This window comes from Salvelinus namaycush, chromosome 3, assembly GCF_016432855.1.
Source record: "Salvelinus namaycush isolate Seneca chromosome 3, SaNama_1.0, whole genome shotgun sequence".
Lineage (NCBI taxonomy): Eukaryota > Metazoa > Chordata > Actinopteri > Salmoniformes > Salmonidae > Salvelinus > Salvelinus namaycush.
This window is the reverse complement of record NC_052309.1, coordinates 78,190,134-78,209,742: the sequence shown is the minus strand read 5'-3', so window position 1 is coordinate 78,209,742 and position 19,609 is coordinate 78,190,134. Positions and strand designations below refer to the sequence as shown.

Genomic DNA, 19,609 nt, shown 5'->3' with positions numbered 1-19,609 from the left:
CAATGCTGCTGTTTGGTTTGCTACTGTGCTAAGCTAATATAACGTTATATTGTGTTTTCGCTGTAAAACACTTAGAACATCTGAAATATTGTCTGGATTCACAAGATCTGTGTCTTTCAATTGCTGTACGCTGTGTATTTTTAAGAAATGTTTTATGATGAGTAATTAGGTAATACACGTTGCTCTCTGTAGTTATTCTAGTCGATTTGTGATGGTGGCTGCAATTGTAAACTATGATTTATACCTGAAATATGCACATTTTTCTAACAAAACCTATGCTATACAATAAATATGTTGTCAGACTGTCATCTGATGAGGTTGTTTCTTGGTTAGTGGCTATTTATATCTTTATTTGGTCGAATTTGTGATAGCTACTGATGCAGTAAGAAAATGGTGGAGTATGGGAGTGGTGTCTTTTGCTAACGTGGTTAGCTAATAGATTTACATATTTTGTCTTCCCTGTAAAACATTTTAAAAATCAGAAATGATGGCTTTATTCACAAGATCTGTATCTTTCATTTGGTGTCTTGGACTTGTGATTTCATGAACATTTTATTATATGATATCCCTGTGGCTTTAGGCTAGGCTATGCTAGTCAGCTTTTGTGATGGGGGGGATCCCGGATCCGGGTTTGGTAGGCGTTAGAGGTTTTAACTGCTGTACTGTGGCTCGTTTCAGTGAGTTGTACTTTTTCCGTCCAGCCCCTGAATTCTTAATCACATGACTTCCACGGCTAAGTGAGACAATCTTCTTGAAAAAACGTAGTCTCCTCTCTGTTGGTACAATTAAAATTAAGCTGTGGCTTTCATTTTACACATTTCAACCAGTTGAATCTTCAATTCTATATTTTGGTTGTGGGGGAGTGAAAGGCCCAGGGTAGTGTGTTTGGATATACTGATCATACAACCCTATTCACAAGAACCCTAAAAACGGCTGCAGGCAAAGTGAGGTTCTCACATACATTATTTGTGATCTCTGTACTCCCACTCTGGTATGCTGTGTAGAATGGTGCAGTTTTAGTCAGAACTACTCTATCTGAGGAATAAATCCATCTCAACCACCACCACCACTACCACTACCACTACCACCCACAACAAGCCATGACTGAAATATGGCCTGAATATACTTTTTTTTTAAGCAACTTAGCCAATAAAACTAAATATTTATTTATGTTTTATCAAGTTGTTAGACTCAGCTCCTCCGTTGAGGTGAACTGAGGTTGTTGCCCTACTTTCAGATATAGGGATCCCAACATAGGCCAATCATTCACTTGATATGGACCCAATCTGGGACATACATTTGACTTTAAATATACAGTACCAGTCAAAAGTTTGGACACATTTACTCATTCCAGGGTTTTTCTTTATTTGTACTATTTTCTACATTGTAGAATAATAGTGAAGGCATCAAAACTATGAAATAACACATATGGAATCATGTAATAACCCAAAAAGTGATAAACAAATCAAAATTTATTTTATATTTGAGATTCTTCAAAGTAGCCACCGTTTGCCTTGGTGACAGTTTTGCACACTCTTGGCATTCTCTCAACCAGCTTCATTAGTTAGTCCCGTGGAATGCATTTCATTTAACAGGTGTGCCTTGTTAAAAGTTAATTTGAGGAATTCCTTTCCTTCTTAATGTGTTTGAGCCAATCAGTTGTGTTGTGACAAGGTAGCGGTGGTATACAGAAGATAGCCCTATTTGGTAAACGACCAAGTCCATATTATGGCAAGAACAGCTCAAATAAGCAAAGTCCATCATTACTTTAAGACATAAAGGTCAGTCAATCCGGAAAATGTCAAGAACTTTGAATGTTTCTTCAAGCACTATGATGGAACTGGCTCTCATGAGGACCGCCATAGGAAAGGAAAACCCAAAGTTACCTCTGCTGCAGAGGATAAGTTCATTAGAGTTACCAGCCTCAGAAATTGCAGCACAAATACATGCTTCACAGAGTTCAAGTAACAGACACATCTCAACATCAACTGTTCAGATGAGACTGTGTGAATCAGGCCTTCATGGTCGAATTGCTGCAAATAAACTACTACTAAAGGACACCAATAATAAGAAGAGACTTGCTTTGGCCAGGAAACATAAGCAATGGACATTAGAATGGTGAAAATCTGTCCTTTAGTCTGGTGAGTCCAGTTCCAACCGCCATGTCTTTGTGAGACGCATAGTAGGTGAACGGATGATCTCCACATGTGTAGTTCCCACCGTGAAGCATGGAGGAGGTGGTGTGATGGTGTGGGGGTGCTTTGCTGGTGACACTGTGATTTATTTAGAATTCAAGGCATACTTAACTTTGATTTGTTAAACACTTTTTTGGTTACTAAATGATTCCATATGTGTTATTTCATTGTTTTGACGTCTTCACTATTAATCTACAATGTAGAAAATAGTCAAAAATAAAGAAAAACCGTGGAATGAGAAGGTGTCCAAACTTTTGACTGGTACTGTATATACAGTATATATGATGGGATGATGGGACACACATACATACAGTTGAAGTCAGAAGTTTACATACACTTAGGTTAGAGTCATTAAAACTAGTTTTTCAACCACTTCACAAATTTCTTGTTAACAAATTATAGTTTTGGCAAGTCGGTTAGGACATCTACTTTGTGCACGACACAAGTAATTTTTCCAACTATTGTTTACAGACAGATTATTTCACTAATCATTCACTGTATCACAATTCCAGTGGGTCAGAAGTTTACATACACTAAGTTGACTGTGCCTTTAAACAGCTTGGAAAATTCCAGAAAATTATGTCATGACTTTAGCAGCTTCTGATAGGCTAATCGACATAATTTGAGTCAATTGGAGGTGTACCTGTGGATGTATTTCAAGGCCCACCTTCAAACTCAGTGCCTCTGCTTGACATCATGGGAAAATCTAAAGAAATCCACCAAGACCTCAAATTTTTTTTTTGTAGACCTCCAAAAGTCTGGTTCATCCTTGGGAGCAATTTCCAAACACCTGAAGATACCATGTTCATCTGTACAAACAATAGTTCGCATGTTTAACAAGAAACTTGTGGAGTGGTTGAAAAATTAGTTTTAATGACTCTAACCTAAGTGTATGTAAACTTCTGACTTCAACTTCAGCTTAAACTTCCGTCTGTACATAGGACAGCGGTCTCTAAGATGCATGGTAGAGTAACCGGGTGGTAGTCGGCTAGTGTCCGTGACTAAGTTCAGGGCAGGGTACTGGGTGAAGGCCGGCTGGTCATGTCTATTTAACAGTCTGATGGCCTTGAGATGGGTGTTTTTCAGTTTCTCTGTCCCAGCTTTGATGCACCTGTACTGACCTCACCTTCTGGATGACAGCAGGGTGAACAGGCCGTCCAAGCACACCAAGACAGTCGTGAAGCGGGCTCGACAAAAGCTATTCCCCCTCGGGAGACTGAAAAGATTTGGCATGGGTCCTCAGATCCTTAAAAGGTTCTACAGCTGCACCATCGAGGGCATCCTGACTAGTTGCATCACCACCTGGTATGGCACCTGCTCGGCCTCTGACCGCAAGGCACTACAGAGGGTAGTGCGAATGGCCCAGTACATCACTGGGGCCAAGCTTCCTGCCATCCAGGACCTCTATACAAGGTGGTGTCAGAGGAAGGCCCTAAAAATTGTCAAAGACCCCAGCCACCCTAGTCATAGACTGTTCTCTCTGCTACCGCACGGCAAGCGGTACCGGAGCGTCAAGTCTAGGTCCAAGAGGCTTCTAAACAGCTTCTACCCCCAAGCCATAAGACTCCTGAACATCTAGTCAAATGGCTACCCAGACTATTTGCAGTGCCCCCCTCCCCCTCACCCCTTCTTTACACAACTGCTACTCTCTGTTGTCATCTATGCATAGTCACTTTAACTCTACCTACATGTACATACTACCTCAACTAACCGGTGCCCCTGCACATTGACTCTGTATCGGTACCCCCTGCATATAGTCTCGCTATTGTTATTTGACTGTTTCTCTTTAATTACTTGTTACTTTTTATCTCATCTGTATTTTTTTTTTAACTTCGTTGTTGGTTAGGGGCTCGTAAGTAAGCATTTCACTGTAAGGTCTAGACCTGTTGTATTCGGCGCATGTGACTAATACAATTTGAATTGATGTGATGTGCTTGATGTGATGTGATGTGCTTTCCTGTGACATTGGGTGCTGTAGATGTCCTGGGCATTTTTTGTACTAGCATCATTCTAATTGATTGGTTTTATGTTTTAAGAAATAAAATGAGTGTCGGGGGCTGTTGTAGACCATAGGTTAAATGTTTGTAGGACATAATAGAGAGCTAAAATAAATGTTTGTATAATTCAATTACTCTGTGGCCAATAATAGGCCTATAGACCTAAGGTTAAGAAATGTACAGTTGGCACACCTGTTATAAGCCTAATCCTTTTAGTAGCCTAGCGGTTAGCACATTGGGCCAGTTTCTGAAAGGTCACTGGTTTGAATATCCGAGCTGACGAGGTGAAAAGTCTGTCGCTGTGCTCTTGAGCAAGGCACTTAACCCTAATTTACTCCAGGGGTGCTGTACTACTATGGGTGACCCTGTAAAACAACACATTTCACTACAACTATCCGGTGTGTGACAAAAAAATGATTAGAGTTGAATAGTTACCAGTTTGGTGGAAACAAGCTTTAAATTATCTATTGAATGTACAGGAGAGAGAGAGCTATGATGGGGGCTTGATCCATATCCTATTACAGAGCTGAGCACCTAATAACACAGGCCTCTGTGTATATGTCCAACGAAGCTCACTACACCACATTGCAGTAGGCCTAAATTACAATATTCCCCCTCTTTAAAGAAGGGTTGTATGTCCTCACACTCAAAGCTTCACATGCTTACACGCCCCGAGAGAACACCACAATGATCCCACTGCTCCCACCAGTGTTTATTTGATTTATTTCACCTTTATTTAACCAGGTAGGCCAGTTGAGAACAAATTCTCATTTACAACTGCGACCTGGACAAGATAAAGCAAAGCAGTGCGACACAAACAACAACACAGAGTTACGCATGGAATGAACAAACTTACAGTCAATAACACAATAGTGTAGCCTAACAGGGAGAGAGAGAACTGTATGGGGGGCCCAATCTATGGATCTTGCACTACATACCAAGGCTAATGGATGTGGGTAGTACAACGATCACATACGCCATGTCGGAGTAATCTGTCAATTAACATGATTAACATGTATATTTTCAAGAAGAAAAGGGCTGAGAAAGAAATTATAGGCAAAAACCGTGAAACAAATAAGTTCCCTATTCAGCAGTGGTCAGTCCCTCCTTCCCTCCATCTCATTCGCAGAGTCGGTAAGTATTTGCCAAAGGTTTGACGTCATGTACATCGGTGTCCACAAATGGATTGTGAACCATCTTGAGCTTCACATCCAGTTAGTTCTCTGCCTTGCTCGACAAAAACCGTAATTGGTATTTTCTGCGCGGATATCAATTTCTCGGTCTGAACTACAGGTTGGGTCAAGCATTGAGGTTTGGTGTTTGTTTAACATATTTTCAAACGTGCGTCTTCTTTTGGAATAACATCAATTGTAGGCTATACTATCGTCCTCCAGACCAATGGAGAAAATGGCCAGACCTGTTCCTATAAACTCATCTTTCCAACCTCCAACTAATGGCGTACTGAAGTCCCTGTTGGAGAATCCAATGAAGCTGCCATTTCATCATGAAGAAGGTAAACAAAACGCAGACGTCAAATAATTTGTTACGTGGTAGTTTACATTCATTTTTGAGACGATTGTTTTGTCGTTCTCGCTTTCAAGCAGGATCTGCCAGTGTTGCAGCGCGTGAGCATGCAAGATACAATGCAGAAAAACCAGAACGTCTCCGATGGCTACAATATTTCGGTAGCCCGGTGTTTCTCACCTTTAGTTACTAAGAATTGGCGTTGATTCAAGTGTAAATTAAAGGGACAATCACTGTTGCTACATCCATTTTTGGACTTATAAATGAATTGATTCTTGAAGAGGAGAACTTATAAATGCCTCATGAGCTTAGTTCAACTGTCATACCCCATCAGAACCCCAAATATAAGATTGTTTTACTCCAATGTTTGTAAACAATGAAAATGTAAACAAACACAATATAGCCTCAACATGGTTAAAACTATAATTTTGATATCATGGATGGTCAATCCTTGTATCCATAACTCTAACTCTTCATGTCTATGCATTTGAGTGGTTACATTTCTCTAGCCCCATCCCTCAGCTTTTTACCGAACCAGTGTCGGGGGATTCGCTTTGTTATTGTTTATACTGCTGATTTCCGCATTAAGTGTAATGCATTAGTACTACTACATCTAGCCAGATCGGGAAGGAGTACAGTATGCTCCATGATGGTTGCAATTTGTCGTTAAATGTCAAAAATACATTCCTGGTATGACAGCTCCAGCCTGATAAGGATACAGTGTAGCAACTATCCTAATTCTTGTGACTTACGACAGAAAACGTCCCACTGTAAGTTTTTGTCATACAGTACTTTTATTATTTGGAATGCTATTTTTCGTACACCGTTTAAGCTAGAAACGTCATTCAAACTTTTAAAAAGTGCAGAGTGGTCAGGACCAGTGTGCTTGTATACAACTTGTGGATGTCCTTTACACTTTATAAACTATAAAGCTTTTTGCCCTTCGTTTTGTCCTCCATCCACTTTAAAGGGATTTCAACATTCTAAAGGTCCCATTGTGACATCAATACATCCAACATTCTATGCACTGTGAACAATGTAACTTGTGACAACAATCAGCTACATTGACACTTTGCCAACAAGTTAGACAAAAAGTTAGGGCGTGTGGAATCTTCCTCTACTTCTCTGCTATTGAAATCTGAAATCGTAACAAAAATATATTCTTGCGGTAAAACGTTACAGCAGTTTTAGTAACCGCATCAACTTCATTTTCTGTAAAAAAAAAAAAAACATTAGCCGACCTCCCCAGCACTTTAGACAAACTTAAAGGGTATGAGATCTTGGTCTACTTCTCTGCTATTCAAATGCGTGTTTCACGATATACCGAAACTTCAGTACTTTTTCTATACTAGAACCTGAAAAACGGTTGGGTACCCGAATTGTTTTTATATTTGGTACTTCTGTCATGTCTCATGTCGTCTACGGATTGAGAGAGGACCAAGTCTGTCCATCAGCGTAGCCGATGTCCCCTTATAGCGCGAGAGCACCGTGCCTGCTCCACTTCCTCATTGCTAGCCCAAGCCTGTCAGGAGGAACCACTGGGAGTCTGAGCTGCATCACCATTTATGCTGCACATAAGTTAACACACTTGAATAATGAAAAACAGCATGTAGAAATGTTGAAACTGTTAATACATGTTTTCAAAGGTGTATGTGGATGACGTCATGGGTCTTAAAGAGAACGCGCATACTTTAAAATAAGGCCCAAATGGAAGGGAAACGGATTGGTTTTCATCTGTAGCCCAATGAAATCAGCCAAAACAAGGTCAATAACGCAATGTATGCACACACTCCTATTGAATATGCATTCCCTTGTATTGTAAATAGGCCTAGGCTACATCATGATTTACCCAGTTTATCAATAGACTAGAGACCATAATGTTATGTAGTTTGGTTAAAAAAAAGGTGACATTTATTTTAGAATTTATTAATTAATGTATACATTAAAACATTTTTCAAATGTAATGATAATGGACTCAAAAGATCCATCTGGATCAATTACCATTCTGTGACTTTGGCTAATACCCTTTCTTTTTTTAATTGGTATCATTTTGGTATCGAGTATTGTGATACTAAACCTGGTATCGAAGTCAAAACTCTGGTGTCGTGACAACACATTCAAATCTGAAATCAGAACAGAATTATCTTCTTCTGATCAAAAGTGACAGCTGTTTTAGTAACGGTTATCCACTGCATTCGTTAAGCTAACTTCCCACTGTTGAATTAACTGTCATATAACTTTCAGAAATGTAACATTTATAGCATTGGGTGAGCACATTTCTAGCATGAGACAATGAGTAAACATTTAGACTTTTGACACATCAGCTACTTTGACCACTTTCCCAACAACTTAGGCAAAAACTTAGAGGATATGGCGTCTTGGTCTACTTCTCTGCTATTTAAATCAGAACAGAAATATATTCTACCAATCAAACAACCACTGTTTTATTAACCACATCAACTACATTCTATCTAAACTTTTAAAAATAACTGCCATTTTGACAACTTTCCCAACAACTTAGACAAAAATCTGAACACTACTCCAAAAATACTTTTAAAGGGCAAAAGCAAGTCCAACAGTAGTACATTGTGGGAAGTTTGTAATCTACTGTAAATAGTTTGTTTTCCCGAAAACTAGCCAGTCTAGAAACCATTTAGTACTTATTTGTCAACAACTTGATAGAGACTCTCTCTCTATATATATATATATAGATAGATTTGAAAAAACTCTTTAAAACTTCTGGAAATAGGTTGAAGAGAAATTAAAATATATTTCCTGAGCTTTCCTGAGACTGGAGGTTGTCCCCTAGGGGGTGCTTTTGCTGTTGGAGTTGATGGGGTATTTACTGTAGTTTGTTTATTTATATATTTGCATCAAGTATATATACATTCAAATACGCCTCAAGTAGACCTATGTTATATGTTTAATCAACAATCAGGGGCTGTAGATATTGTGTGTGTATATATAAATTAAAACCTTGGCCTTTTATTGGCTTAGCCGTTTTGCCATTGTAAAGACATTGTTTGGGTGTTTTGGTCTAACATTGATATGACTCTCTCCAAATATTTGCAGGTTTTGGAAAAGAGAAGAATGAGAAAGAGAAAAAGTTGGATGAGGAAGGCGGTGCCAATACTCCACAGTCGGCCTTCCTGGGGCCAACCCTGTGGGACAAGACCTTGCCATATGATGGGGACAACTTTCAGCTGGAGTACATGGACCTGGAAGAGTTTCTGTCAGAGAATGGCATCCCCGCAAACTCAGCTCAGAATAACCAAAACCATCCACAGCAGTCCCGGCAGCCCACTATCCAGCAGGTTTCCCCTGCACCCCCCATACCCTCTGTGGTCGACCTCAGCAGCCACGCCACTACCTCCGTTCATACATCCATGGTCTCCCAGAACTGTCTCCAGAGCCCCCCAGCCAGAGCAGGTAAAAGACCATATCACACACAACACAAAGCACAGGAACACTCTCAAACGAAAGCTAACATCTGCAAGGTCAACCAAACGCACACACGCACACACACAACCCTCCTATAGCTCTCAAATTAGGGCAAATCTCTATGGTCAAAACCTGAGTTGTTGCGCTTTCTAATAATATGCCCCGAGCGCTGTTTGTCCACCTGGTGTACTCAGCACGCATATTATGACCAGGTCTTCTCAACACTGAACTTTCTCCTTTACTGTATACCCCATTCCACTCTGACCAAAAGCACAGATAGAGGTTTCTCCGTATTTAGGCTACTTCAGGGGCTTTGAGTATGCTAGGACATTTCTTCTACAATTCTGGCCCTGGACTTTGGAGCTTGAGTGGCATTGTGCCAAGTACTAGAAAGTTAAACTGAGGGACAGTAGTTGTACAACTTGGGTGGGTTATAGTTTTGATCCCTCAACTGTGTAGTTTTTGTCAACAAACATTTACAGTTTTACTACATACCCGGTGAAATTCCAATATTGATTTAGATTAGGCTCATTTTGTTGCTTGGCACGCGATGCTCCATTTTGCTTTGTTTGCCTAAGGTGAATCCTGACGTATCTGTGGCTGTCTACTGAGGAGACAACCAGAAAAAAGTTAAACGTTCCTCCTTAATGAAACACACATTCCTGGTACCCAGTTATTTAGAGGTGTGAGGATAACATACCTTATTTACAGGCATCACCAAGGCAAACATCTTCCATAAGGCTAGTTGTCATGGTTTCAGCCTCTTGAAAGTGGGGGAGTGAATAAAGAGGGTCAGTGTAATTGGTGTGTTTGTTGGAGCAGGCAGATGTGATCTGGTTTGTGCTAGCCAATTCTTTGTTGCTAAATAATGGACATCCTATCTGAATCTTCTAGTCGAGGGGAAAACAGTGATTCTATTGCCTGTAATTGTTTTATTTTGAAGCTAGTTAATTAATGATGAGGATGGTAGTTGTCTTTATGACCCTATTTTATTTAATCATCATTTGTAAATAAGGTGTTATCACATCAGTTATAAGTATGTTATATGTTTAAAGGGAATATTTCTGTGTGCCCATTGGTTTGTGTTATATAGTAACTTTGGTACGTATTTTGGTTGGTGTGTGTGATATCTTCACATTACCATAGTTGGTAGAGCACAGTGTGTCAAATACAATCCTTATAATCACATCCACACTGTATGGAAACCTGCCTTTTTATAATGTTCCAGTGTATAACAGAAGCTCATGTTTACAATGTCTCTGCTCGGTGGGACCTATATTATTTGTCCCATACTTCTTGAGGTTTTATGGATATGAGTTAAGACACCATTATCAGTAAACATCCTCAGATTGAATAGAAGTTGAATTCTCACACAAAACACATTCTGCTGCATTTTATTCCAATAGACCTATGTATGTCCAAAGGTTTTTCATCTTAGTCATTAATGATCTACCAAGTCCCGACGTGAACAGTGATGGTGACCTAGTGAAACTGGCCTGTGTAGTGGACTTGAATTCATATGAATTACCACTTAAATGGTAGTGCTGGGAATTGCCAGGGCTCCTCACGATACGATATTATCGCGATACTTAGGTGCCAATACGATATTTATTGCGATTCTATATGTATTCTGATTTGATACTGCGATTCTTGTGATTCGATGTTCATGACATATTGCTCACTATGTCTGCTGCAGGGGGACACGAGAGACCCATGATAAAAACTAGTTTTGATCCGTCATGGAAATAAAAGTACTGAAATGTTGGCTCACCATTTAATAGAAGATTGAGGCCAAAGCTATAGAAGGAGAAATACCAACGTTTTGGCACAGGTACAGCCGACTAACGTCAACTACCTAGCAGAAAATATACAAAAGGTTTGTTGTTGAGAATTGATACTTGGAGTCATAAAATTGATATAATATTGTCATAAATAGTATTAATATTACGATACTCTACTGTATCAATTCCCCCCCACTATTACTCTGATCCACCCAGCATGCTTTTACTGTGATTTGCACTCACATTTGAAGGAATTGCAAATGCCCTAAATTCCCATCCATTCCAAAAATAACCTCACAATTGCCATGGTAAAAAAAAAACATTCACAACTTCTTCTGATGTATGGCATTCTGTTTGACACATTTTAATATGATTTAGCTTGTCCCTTGAAAGTAGTCGCAGACAGAAGTGTAATAGTTTGTTTCTAATGATGACATTATTACTCATGCCAAACATAGCCATATGTATGTCCTTCGTCAGTGTACGTACAGTGACCACAATGTTTCTCTCAGTATTTATTTCCCCACTGCTTTAACAAAGTAAAAAAAAAAGAAGAAAAAAATGAAGTTGGGAACAAACCTTGACGTGGTACTGTAAATAGTTTTTGGCCTCACCACAGGAAGTAATAGTACATCCGGACACAACAAACTATTACACTTGTCACTCGTGTCAAAGAATTACATCTGTACAGTTACCGTACAAAGAATCCCAGCATGTGAGGGTGTTCGTGCGTGTATATTTGTCTCAGTGCGAGTGAGTGAGTGTGTGTGTGTGTGTTTTGTCTGGTACAGTTTCACAGGGCCTGTCTTCTCACCATTATGCACATCCCCTCTCACATGTACGGCTAGGTCATCCTGACAGACACATGCATCCGCCATGTGTAGCCCCACTGCTAACGGGAGCTTGTCATGGCATGAGCATCTCCCCCTCCTCCTTCCTTTAATTCTCCCTCACCAGACAGATCCCAGTCGGAGCCATAGCAGAGGCACAGGCTGAACCCTGATGAGATCACATGGTCAAGGCTATACTGCTATCACATACACCTCCAGCCTAGCCCGCCCCACCAACCTCCCAATTCCATATTGCATGCAAGCACAAGATAGCTTTGTTATCACAGCAGATATCCAGTGGAGTTAGCGATGGGCGGGTCCCACTGCTGGTTCAATAAGGGGCCTACGGTCTATTGTTGGCAGGTGCCAAAAGGGAAGTGGAATGTAGACAAGGTAAAAGGTCAGGTCTAAACTTGTGTGCCATGGAAGTGACTGTCTGATAAGGTATGTGGTACCTATGGAAATCCTCTCCCTATAGTCAACAGATAAAGGGGAGGCATGGTTAGTTCTCCTGTTGACTCCATGTTGTTTAGCGTCACATTCATATACAGTAAACACTTAACACAATAATATGAATCCCCGACTAGCTCACACTTCATTTTGAAGATTGGTTGGAAAAGGCACAGACTCAATGTTGTCATTCCTTAGGGGTCGAGCTTAAAATGTTAATGAAAATCAAAGCAGTTTAAAGAGGGTTTGAGTTTCTCTCCTGACTGTCCAGCAGTCAGAGGAAGAACATGCAGGTGGGAGTCAGGTCAGAGCCATCTTAGCCCTCCGTCCCATCTGCACTGGTTCTACTACCCACCCACACAATGCAAATCTGAGCATTTACCTACAGGAGAAGGAACAAGACGCAGAGCTCTTACCTTCTATCTATGTTTGGTGGACGTTGAACACATGTTGTCAGACTGGTGTGTGTTGTTTCTTCCTATTGGAGGTTCATAGAGGGGAGGTCACAGCCAAATACTATAGGGCACTATCAGCCAGACTTTTCACCAGGCCACTCTTAGCCAGTAAAGCATGTCACTGTATTTTTACTCCAGTAATCTGGTCAGAATAAATGGTTAAAGTGATAAGACGTTTGGGCCACAGTGCTTGTTATTTATACAGGTGATATACTTTTGACAGATTGTTTTGGACAGCGTCTGATTTAGCCCTTGTAAGTAGCTTGGCACTAAGCTGACAGTGTTAGTCAGTGGCCTGTCATTGTTGGGGACTAACATTGAATTGGACCCCTGCTGAAGTACCACTTTGGATGGCCAGCCATTTTAGCTTAATGTGTCAGTGACTACTGATGCAATGATTCACTGGTGACGCTAGAGTGTAGTTGTCACGCTTGCGTGTCTACATTTTAGTAATTTAGCAGATGCTCATATCCAGAGCGACTTATAGTAGTGAGTGCATACATATTCATCCATATTTTTTTTCTCTAAATTCATACATATTTGTTTTCTCTTCTGAAAGGGCTGGAGTAGCTGTCTTACTTCCTTCTGCATAACGTACAAGCAGGTCAGACCTGTATGTTGGCCTCGGCTTAAATCTCAACCAGGACTGGCTGGAGCTAGAAATGCTGCTGTGACCAAAGGTCAGAAGGCTTAATGCCGTAGCCAGCTTAAAGCACAGAGAAGCTGGGTCATGACGTAGGAAGTGACCTAAAATGTCGACCTTTGAATTCTGTTTGAGTGAAATGTTTTCACCGTCAGCAGGAAGAATTTGTATTTCTTTCATTCCTCATTACGTTTTCAAACCAACTACAAAAGACTACAGTCCTTTGATTGTGAATCGTTGTAATTGTCAAGCTGTTTAAGTGGATGAATCTCAAGTAAATACACTGTCATAAGATGCTCACCGCCAGCCACCAAATTACAGCTGATTTGATGAAGCAATCCAATTAAGTTCTTCAGTTCTGCTTGCTAATCCACAGAATGATGAAGGGTAGAATGTGAAACCGTGTCAACTGCTGACCTGCTGCTCTGTGCAATAGAAATCTATTAGGTGTTACGTAACATCCACAGAGAGATTGCAGAGGCACATGTTGAGGCTGGCTGACGAGAAGGTTGCCTTAACATTTACAGACAAAATGTTGTTGTCTGCCTGAGCTCAGCTGACTAGAGGCACTGATAACAGGGCCCCAGAAAAGCTTAAATAACATATCTTCTGTGTTTGTGAGAGGGTCTGTCTGTCTGTGTGTCGGTAAATCTGTGTGTTTGTGTTCTCTGTGCTCCACCTGTTGGTTAAAAGGTGCAACCACAGTTATTTTGCTTTCCTGTGGGCAAGGCCAGTTGTAGAATTATTTAGATGAAATAGTCATTGACTTGATGAGCATGTATAGAATAAGACGGATATAAGAATATAGTCCGTCTTCACATGCAAGGCTGGTATTGATTCTAGAGCAGGGGTGTCAAACTAATCTTTCCCCGGAGGCCGCATACGGTCGTCAACGAGGTCCGGAGGGCCGCGCAAAAAAATGGTTATATTTCCTTGCTGTCAAAATTTGCAACAAATAGTCTTGTAGTCCTCTTTTCTGAATTTCCGATGCTTCCTGACTGTCTAGCTTTCATTTCGGTGATTAATTAGCTAGCGGGACACAGTCAAGAAACTATATGAATGTAGGTCCATTATCTTTTCTACACATTTTCAATTTGGTTTTAGACATTTTAAAGTGCATGCATGCATGCATGCATACATACAGTACCAGTCAAAAGTTTGGACACACCTACTCCTACCAGGGTTTGTCTTTATTTTGACTATTTTCTACATTGTAGAATAATAGTGAAGACATCAACTATGAAATAACACATATGGAATCATGTAGTAACCAAAAAAGTGTTAAACAAATCAAATTATATTTGAGATTCTTCGAAGTAGCCACCCTTTGCCTGGATGAAAGCATTGCACACTCTTGGCATTCTCTCAACCAGCTTCACCTGGAATGCTTTTCCAACAGTCTTGAAGGAGTTCCCACATATGCTGAGCACTTGTTGGCTGCTTTTCCTTCACTCTGCGGTCCAACTCATCTCAAACCATCTCAATTTGGGTTGAGTTCAGGTGATTGTGGAGGCCAGGTATTCTGATGCAGCATTCCATCACTCTCCTTCTTGGTCAAATAGCCCTTACACAGCAAGGAGGGGTGTTGGGTCATTGTCCTGTTGAAAAACAAATATATGAGAGATTTTTTTTACTCAAACCACCCGTAGTCCGCATTGGACCGGGCTGTATGTTTGACACCCCTGTTCTAGAGGATCAGCTTTGTAAAGCACAACCATGATACAGAACAGAATGGTGGAATACTATGATGTAAACAGGCACACGTGTGTTAGTTTCCCCTAAGTGCCCTCCTTGGGACTTTTTAAAGGGGTCTTTCTAGAGAACTCAAAAGTACCCCTACTACCCCTGGTATGGGGTAGGAGGTGATGGGGGTACTAATGACTGCCACATTTGTCATAGCTTTTTATATTACATTTAATGGCATATTCTAGAACCTTCATTTTAAGGAAACCAGTTGAGGTCTAATAACGCCTAATTTCTAACCATTACTTTCTCAAGGACCATTGCACCTCAAAGCCTGCTCTTTCAGAGAGTACAATCTCTTCTAAACAGTGCCCAGATGTAATTCAGCAGACCCTCTAACCTGTTTTCCTTTGCCTTTCTCCTGCAGTGCTGCCCTTAGCTGCCAGGAACACCCCCAGCCCCATCGATCCAGAGTCTATTCAAGTTCCAGTGGGCTACGAGCCCGATCCTGCAGACCTGGCTCTGTCTAGCGTGCCCGGACAGGAGATGTTTGACCCCCGAAAACGCAAGTTCGCCCCAGAGGAGCTCAAACCACAGCCCATGATCAAAAAGGCACGCAAGATCTTCATCCCTGAAGATCTCAAGGTAACCTACCTGAAGCCTACTTATGTGGAAGGTTGAAAGGGTTCACCACTTGTTTGGCCAAAAACTTTAAGCACCATGTTTTCTTATGTTATGTAAGCAGCAAGTGGATTTATTCCACCGAAATAATCAGAAGTATTTTAAACCACTGGCGCAAACCCAAACCGGCAGCTTTTTCAGTATTGATAGGGAGGAGGCGAACTTGGCCAGGATTTAGATTGACAGGTTTAGCCGTGGTCATTCACCCTTAACCCGGGTCATATGATGTTGTTGGAAGAGGTGTATCACATGTACTATTTTGTTTGTTGAGGTAAGATGGCTTCCTGCAGGGTGCAAAGGAGGTTGAACGTGTCAGGCAGTTTTAAACAACGTTATGGAAATGTATTAAGTGAAAATGAGATACGTGATGACATGAATAATAGGTTTGGAATACATTTGGAATACTGTTTATTACTCAGGTGAATCACTTATATTTTTACAATACCACAGGTAGTGTGAAGAAAGAAATTAATCACAACAGTGTGTTTCACCTCACTTTCCAGGATGACAAGTACTGGGCCAGACGCAGAAAGAACAACGTAGCAGCCAAAAGATCACGGGATGCCAGGCGACTGAAGGAGAACCAAATTGCCATCCGGGCTAGCTTTCTAGAGAAGGAGAACGGTGCGCTTCGCTCAGAGGTGGCCGACTTGAGGAAGGAACTGGGTCGCACCAAGAACATTGTGGCCAAATACGAGGCTCGGCATGGGCCCCTGTGAACCTCCCCAAACCACGCCACACCCTTCCGTCTCACCCCCTCACCCAAGAGTTTGAAGGACAATGTGCCTCCCTTTTGGTGGCACTGGCCCCCCACACACCAGCCCCTCACCCCTGTACATGATAATCCTATATGATTCTATCATTTGGAATTTGAATTCTGTCACTGGCATCCGTTTGTTTGTTCCTTCTGTTTTCTCACTCACCCTTCATGTACACACATGTACATGGGGTATGAGTATGTATGTATGTATGTACAATATGCACACACACTTTCCTCTTTCAAGTACTACAAGGCACTTTGAGTGTTAATGAGCCAACAACCTAATCTCCGGATCCCTACCCTGTCCCCTCCTTCCATTGTTCATTTTGTAAATGATGCCATGGTGTTTGTTTTCCCCCTTTCTCACCTGTTTTATACATGTGATCAGGACTGAGAACTGTTGTAATGTATCCTTATGTTCTTCTAGTGCTGTTTTCAGAGGGATTATCCTCCTACCTAAGACCCTGTTCCTGTCTGTTATGTCCTGTACCTTTCTGTAGCATCCTTTCTCACTACGGTTTGTACATTCATATTGCAATTTTTTTATGTTATTGTACTTCCGTTAATATTATACATTTTCGTGTCCATTGTTGTTCTATTGCAGCGCTGTAACATCAGTTCATCACATCAGGACTATAAGCTACTCTTGTGATTTTTAATATTTTCTTGTTAGCACTTAACCTCCCTCTCAAACCTCAGTATAACTGTACAGTTGAAAAGAAAAACCAGCGATTCTTTTCTATCACACATTGAGCAATAATCTTTTCCAAATCTATATTAATTCATGCTACCAAGTTTTTCCTCCCACACCGATTCACCAATCGGAGCCCCTCTTGGTCTCCAGTAGAACCCACAAGCCTCTTGTCTCGCGTTGCACGGCGCAGTCATTTTCTGTTGGGAGTTGCGCTAGCTAGCATGGTGATGGTGAACAGATTTCCCACCCTGTGCTCAGTGGTCTCTCTGCTGCAGCCTGTTCCAAAACCACAACTCAGCTAACCCTCTCTGCACTAATCTTCTAACGCGTGTCACAATCTGCCCTGGTGCAATGTTCCTCAGTCTAATCTGCCTGATATTTATGTATCTTTTCTGTTAAGGACAGATACATTTTTTGAAATATTCAATTGTTAATTGTTATTATTATGACTTCTATTTGTGTCGTTGATATTGTTGTTCTTATTATCATCTCATTGTTTTTATTTGAATATTTCAGCATGATTTCTCAGAACACAAACCTCAAGCTAATCGCAAAGTGGTTTAATTATTTCCTTTTTATTTAGCATGATTAACAAGAGTGCTTCTTTTAATAATCAATAGAGATATATGTATTTTTGTAGCTATGTGTTTGCCTTCTTCTGTAAGATGGCTGTATGAATGTAAAAGATGTTGGAAAAAAGTAGGATGGTGTTGTGCAGTACTGTGGTTATCCCAAACAATTAGTTTACTACAAACCAAAAGATTCAGTACAGAGATGATATATTGGTTATAAGAGATGTTTATATAAAGCTATTCTATATGGGGTTTTTTGTACAGTATTTTTCCTATACATTACTGGCTATGTATTTTAAAGGCAGAGAATCCAGAATATTATTATTATTAAAGAATACAAAATACATTACTCAAAGAAAACCAATATAGTAGTGTTTTGATATCTTAACCATAACAATGTGGTAGTTTTACAGAGATTCCTCCCAATCCAGCAGCAGTAACAGATACTTTTGGGCATTATTGGAAAGACACTCCTGTATCCTGGTTATATACTATAGATTTAGCCGTTAGTAACCTTTAGTTCCTTGTGTCATGGAATCGCAGTGCTTTAAGATTGAGTCTCACCAACGTTAACATGAAATAAAGTTGTGAGTATGGAGGACGGAATGTATGGAATGATCTTTAATCGGTTTCTGAAGAGACCCACTATTGGGTCTCTATTGCTATTGATTGTCATCGATGTCACCACTAGGTGTCTCAAGAAGACTCCTGTTATGGGTCCCTTCACTCAGATGACCAAAATATGTCACCGGAGTCCTTTGATGGTAAAACTGAAAAGGTTGACCTTTTAGTCATATTCTGATATAGACTAATATGACTAATATTTGGAGCCATCTCTATGCTCACTAGTTAGAATGATGTTACAATGAAGGGGGAGGGCAATTTCAGGTTACTGTAGCTGCTGTTTGTCTGCTTGTTAGACCTTGCAGTTCTAGTAAGCCCCACTGCTTGAGTGATATTACTCTCAATGACACTGCATAGCTTACTGAGGTCTCTATTTCTGCTATAATACTTCATTAAATTCACAATTGACCAAATACAGTGTAGTGTTCCTTACCTGTTGAAGATCATGGTCCAGCCAAGGTGAGAGTAGAGATTATATGTTTTGGCTGTAGAGAAATGGCTGAAGGTGGTTTTCCTTATTCACATTTCTTTAGCCCATCCGTACAGATATGGGTTTTGTTAGTTGTGTGTGTCCATGTACTTTAACATGCTATTCTGTACCATGGACGTACCATATGAAAGAATAGGATAAAGCCATTACCAGTCCACACATTGCCCACATACCTCCCTGTAGAGTGACTTCACTACCTCACCCATGAATGGAAAAAAGTAACCATAATTCTGAGTCTATTCCAGTGCCTTGAATACACTGACTGTTCCTCAGTCTCTCAGCGATGTAATGTCATTATCACCACTTGAATAGGTTCAGATCTAATGCAGCAAATATTATATATATTTCCAATTGTCTTTTTACTTATTTAAAACACTACAATTAACTAATTACCATTGTATTAATGGCAACACCAATGGACTGTTTCACAGAGGGTACATAGATACACAATGAAAGGAGTATTCTGTCTTGTTTATAATGGAATGAATGCATAACATATGATATTCAGTCCTTGGCCTCCCTTTCTGTAATTCGTAGTGTCTAATAAAGTATTTTCTGTTTCTTTTGATGTGTCACACTTGTTATTTCTGCTAGTGTCAAACATTTTCAAACTGTTTACTGTATACACTGAGTCTATATAGTACTTAAGCAATAAGGCCCGAGGAGCTGTTGTGTCGTGCCTAAGAACAGCCCTTAGCCATGGTATATTGGCCGTATACCACAAACCCCAGAGGTGCCTTATTGCTATTATAAACTGGTTACCAATGTAATTAGACCAGTAAATAGTCC

At 40.4% G+C, this 19,609-nt stretch overlaps 1 protein-coding gene across 1 annotated transcript; it reads left to right on the top strand.

Annotated features, from left to right (window-relative positions):
• Positions 1 to 5,361: 5,361 nt before the first annotated feature.
• Positions 5,362 to 19,385, top strand: LOC120039514 (hepatic leukemia factor-like). The gene is made up of 4 exons (XM_038984927.1): positions 5,362 to 5,705; positions 8,789 to 9,145; positions 15,427 to 15,644; positions 16,184 to 19,385. Exons 1-4 carry the CDS (start codon positions 5,591 to 5,593, stop codon positions 16,397 to 16,399), a joined length of 906 nt encoding a protein of 301 aa, XP_038840855.1. The 5' UTR covers positions 5,362 to 5,590; the 3' UTR covers positions 16,400 to 19,385.
• Positions 19,386 to 19,609: the final 224 nt, after the last annotated feature.

Bases quoted from the DNA above. Each gene is read 5' to 3' on its own strand.
- LOC120039514 (XM_038984927.1), top strand. From the start codon at position 5,591: ATGGAGAAAATGGCCAGACCTGTTCCTATAAACTCATCTTTCCAACCT. The intron at 5,706-8,788 runs GTAAACAAAACG...AAATATTTGCAG, and splicing joins GCCATTTCATCATGAAGAAG to GTTTTGGAAAAGAGAAGAAT. The intron at 9,146-15,426 runs GTAAAAGACCAT...TTTCTCCTGCAG, and splicing joins GAGCCCCCCAGCCAGAGCAG to TGCTGCCCTTAGCTGCCAGG.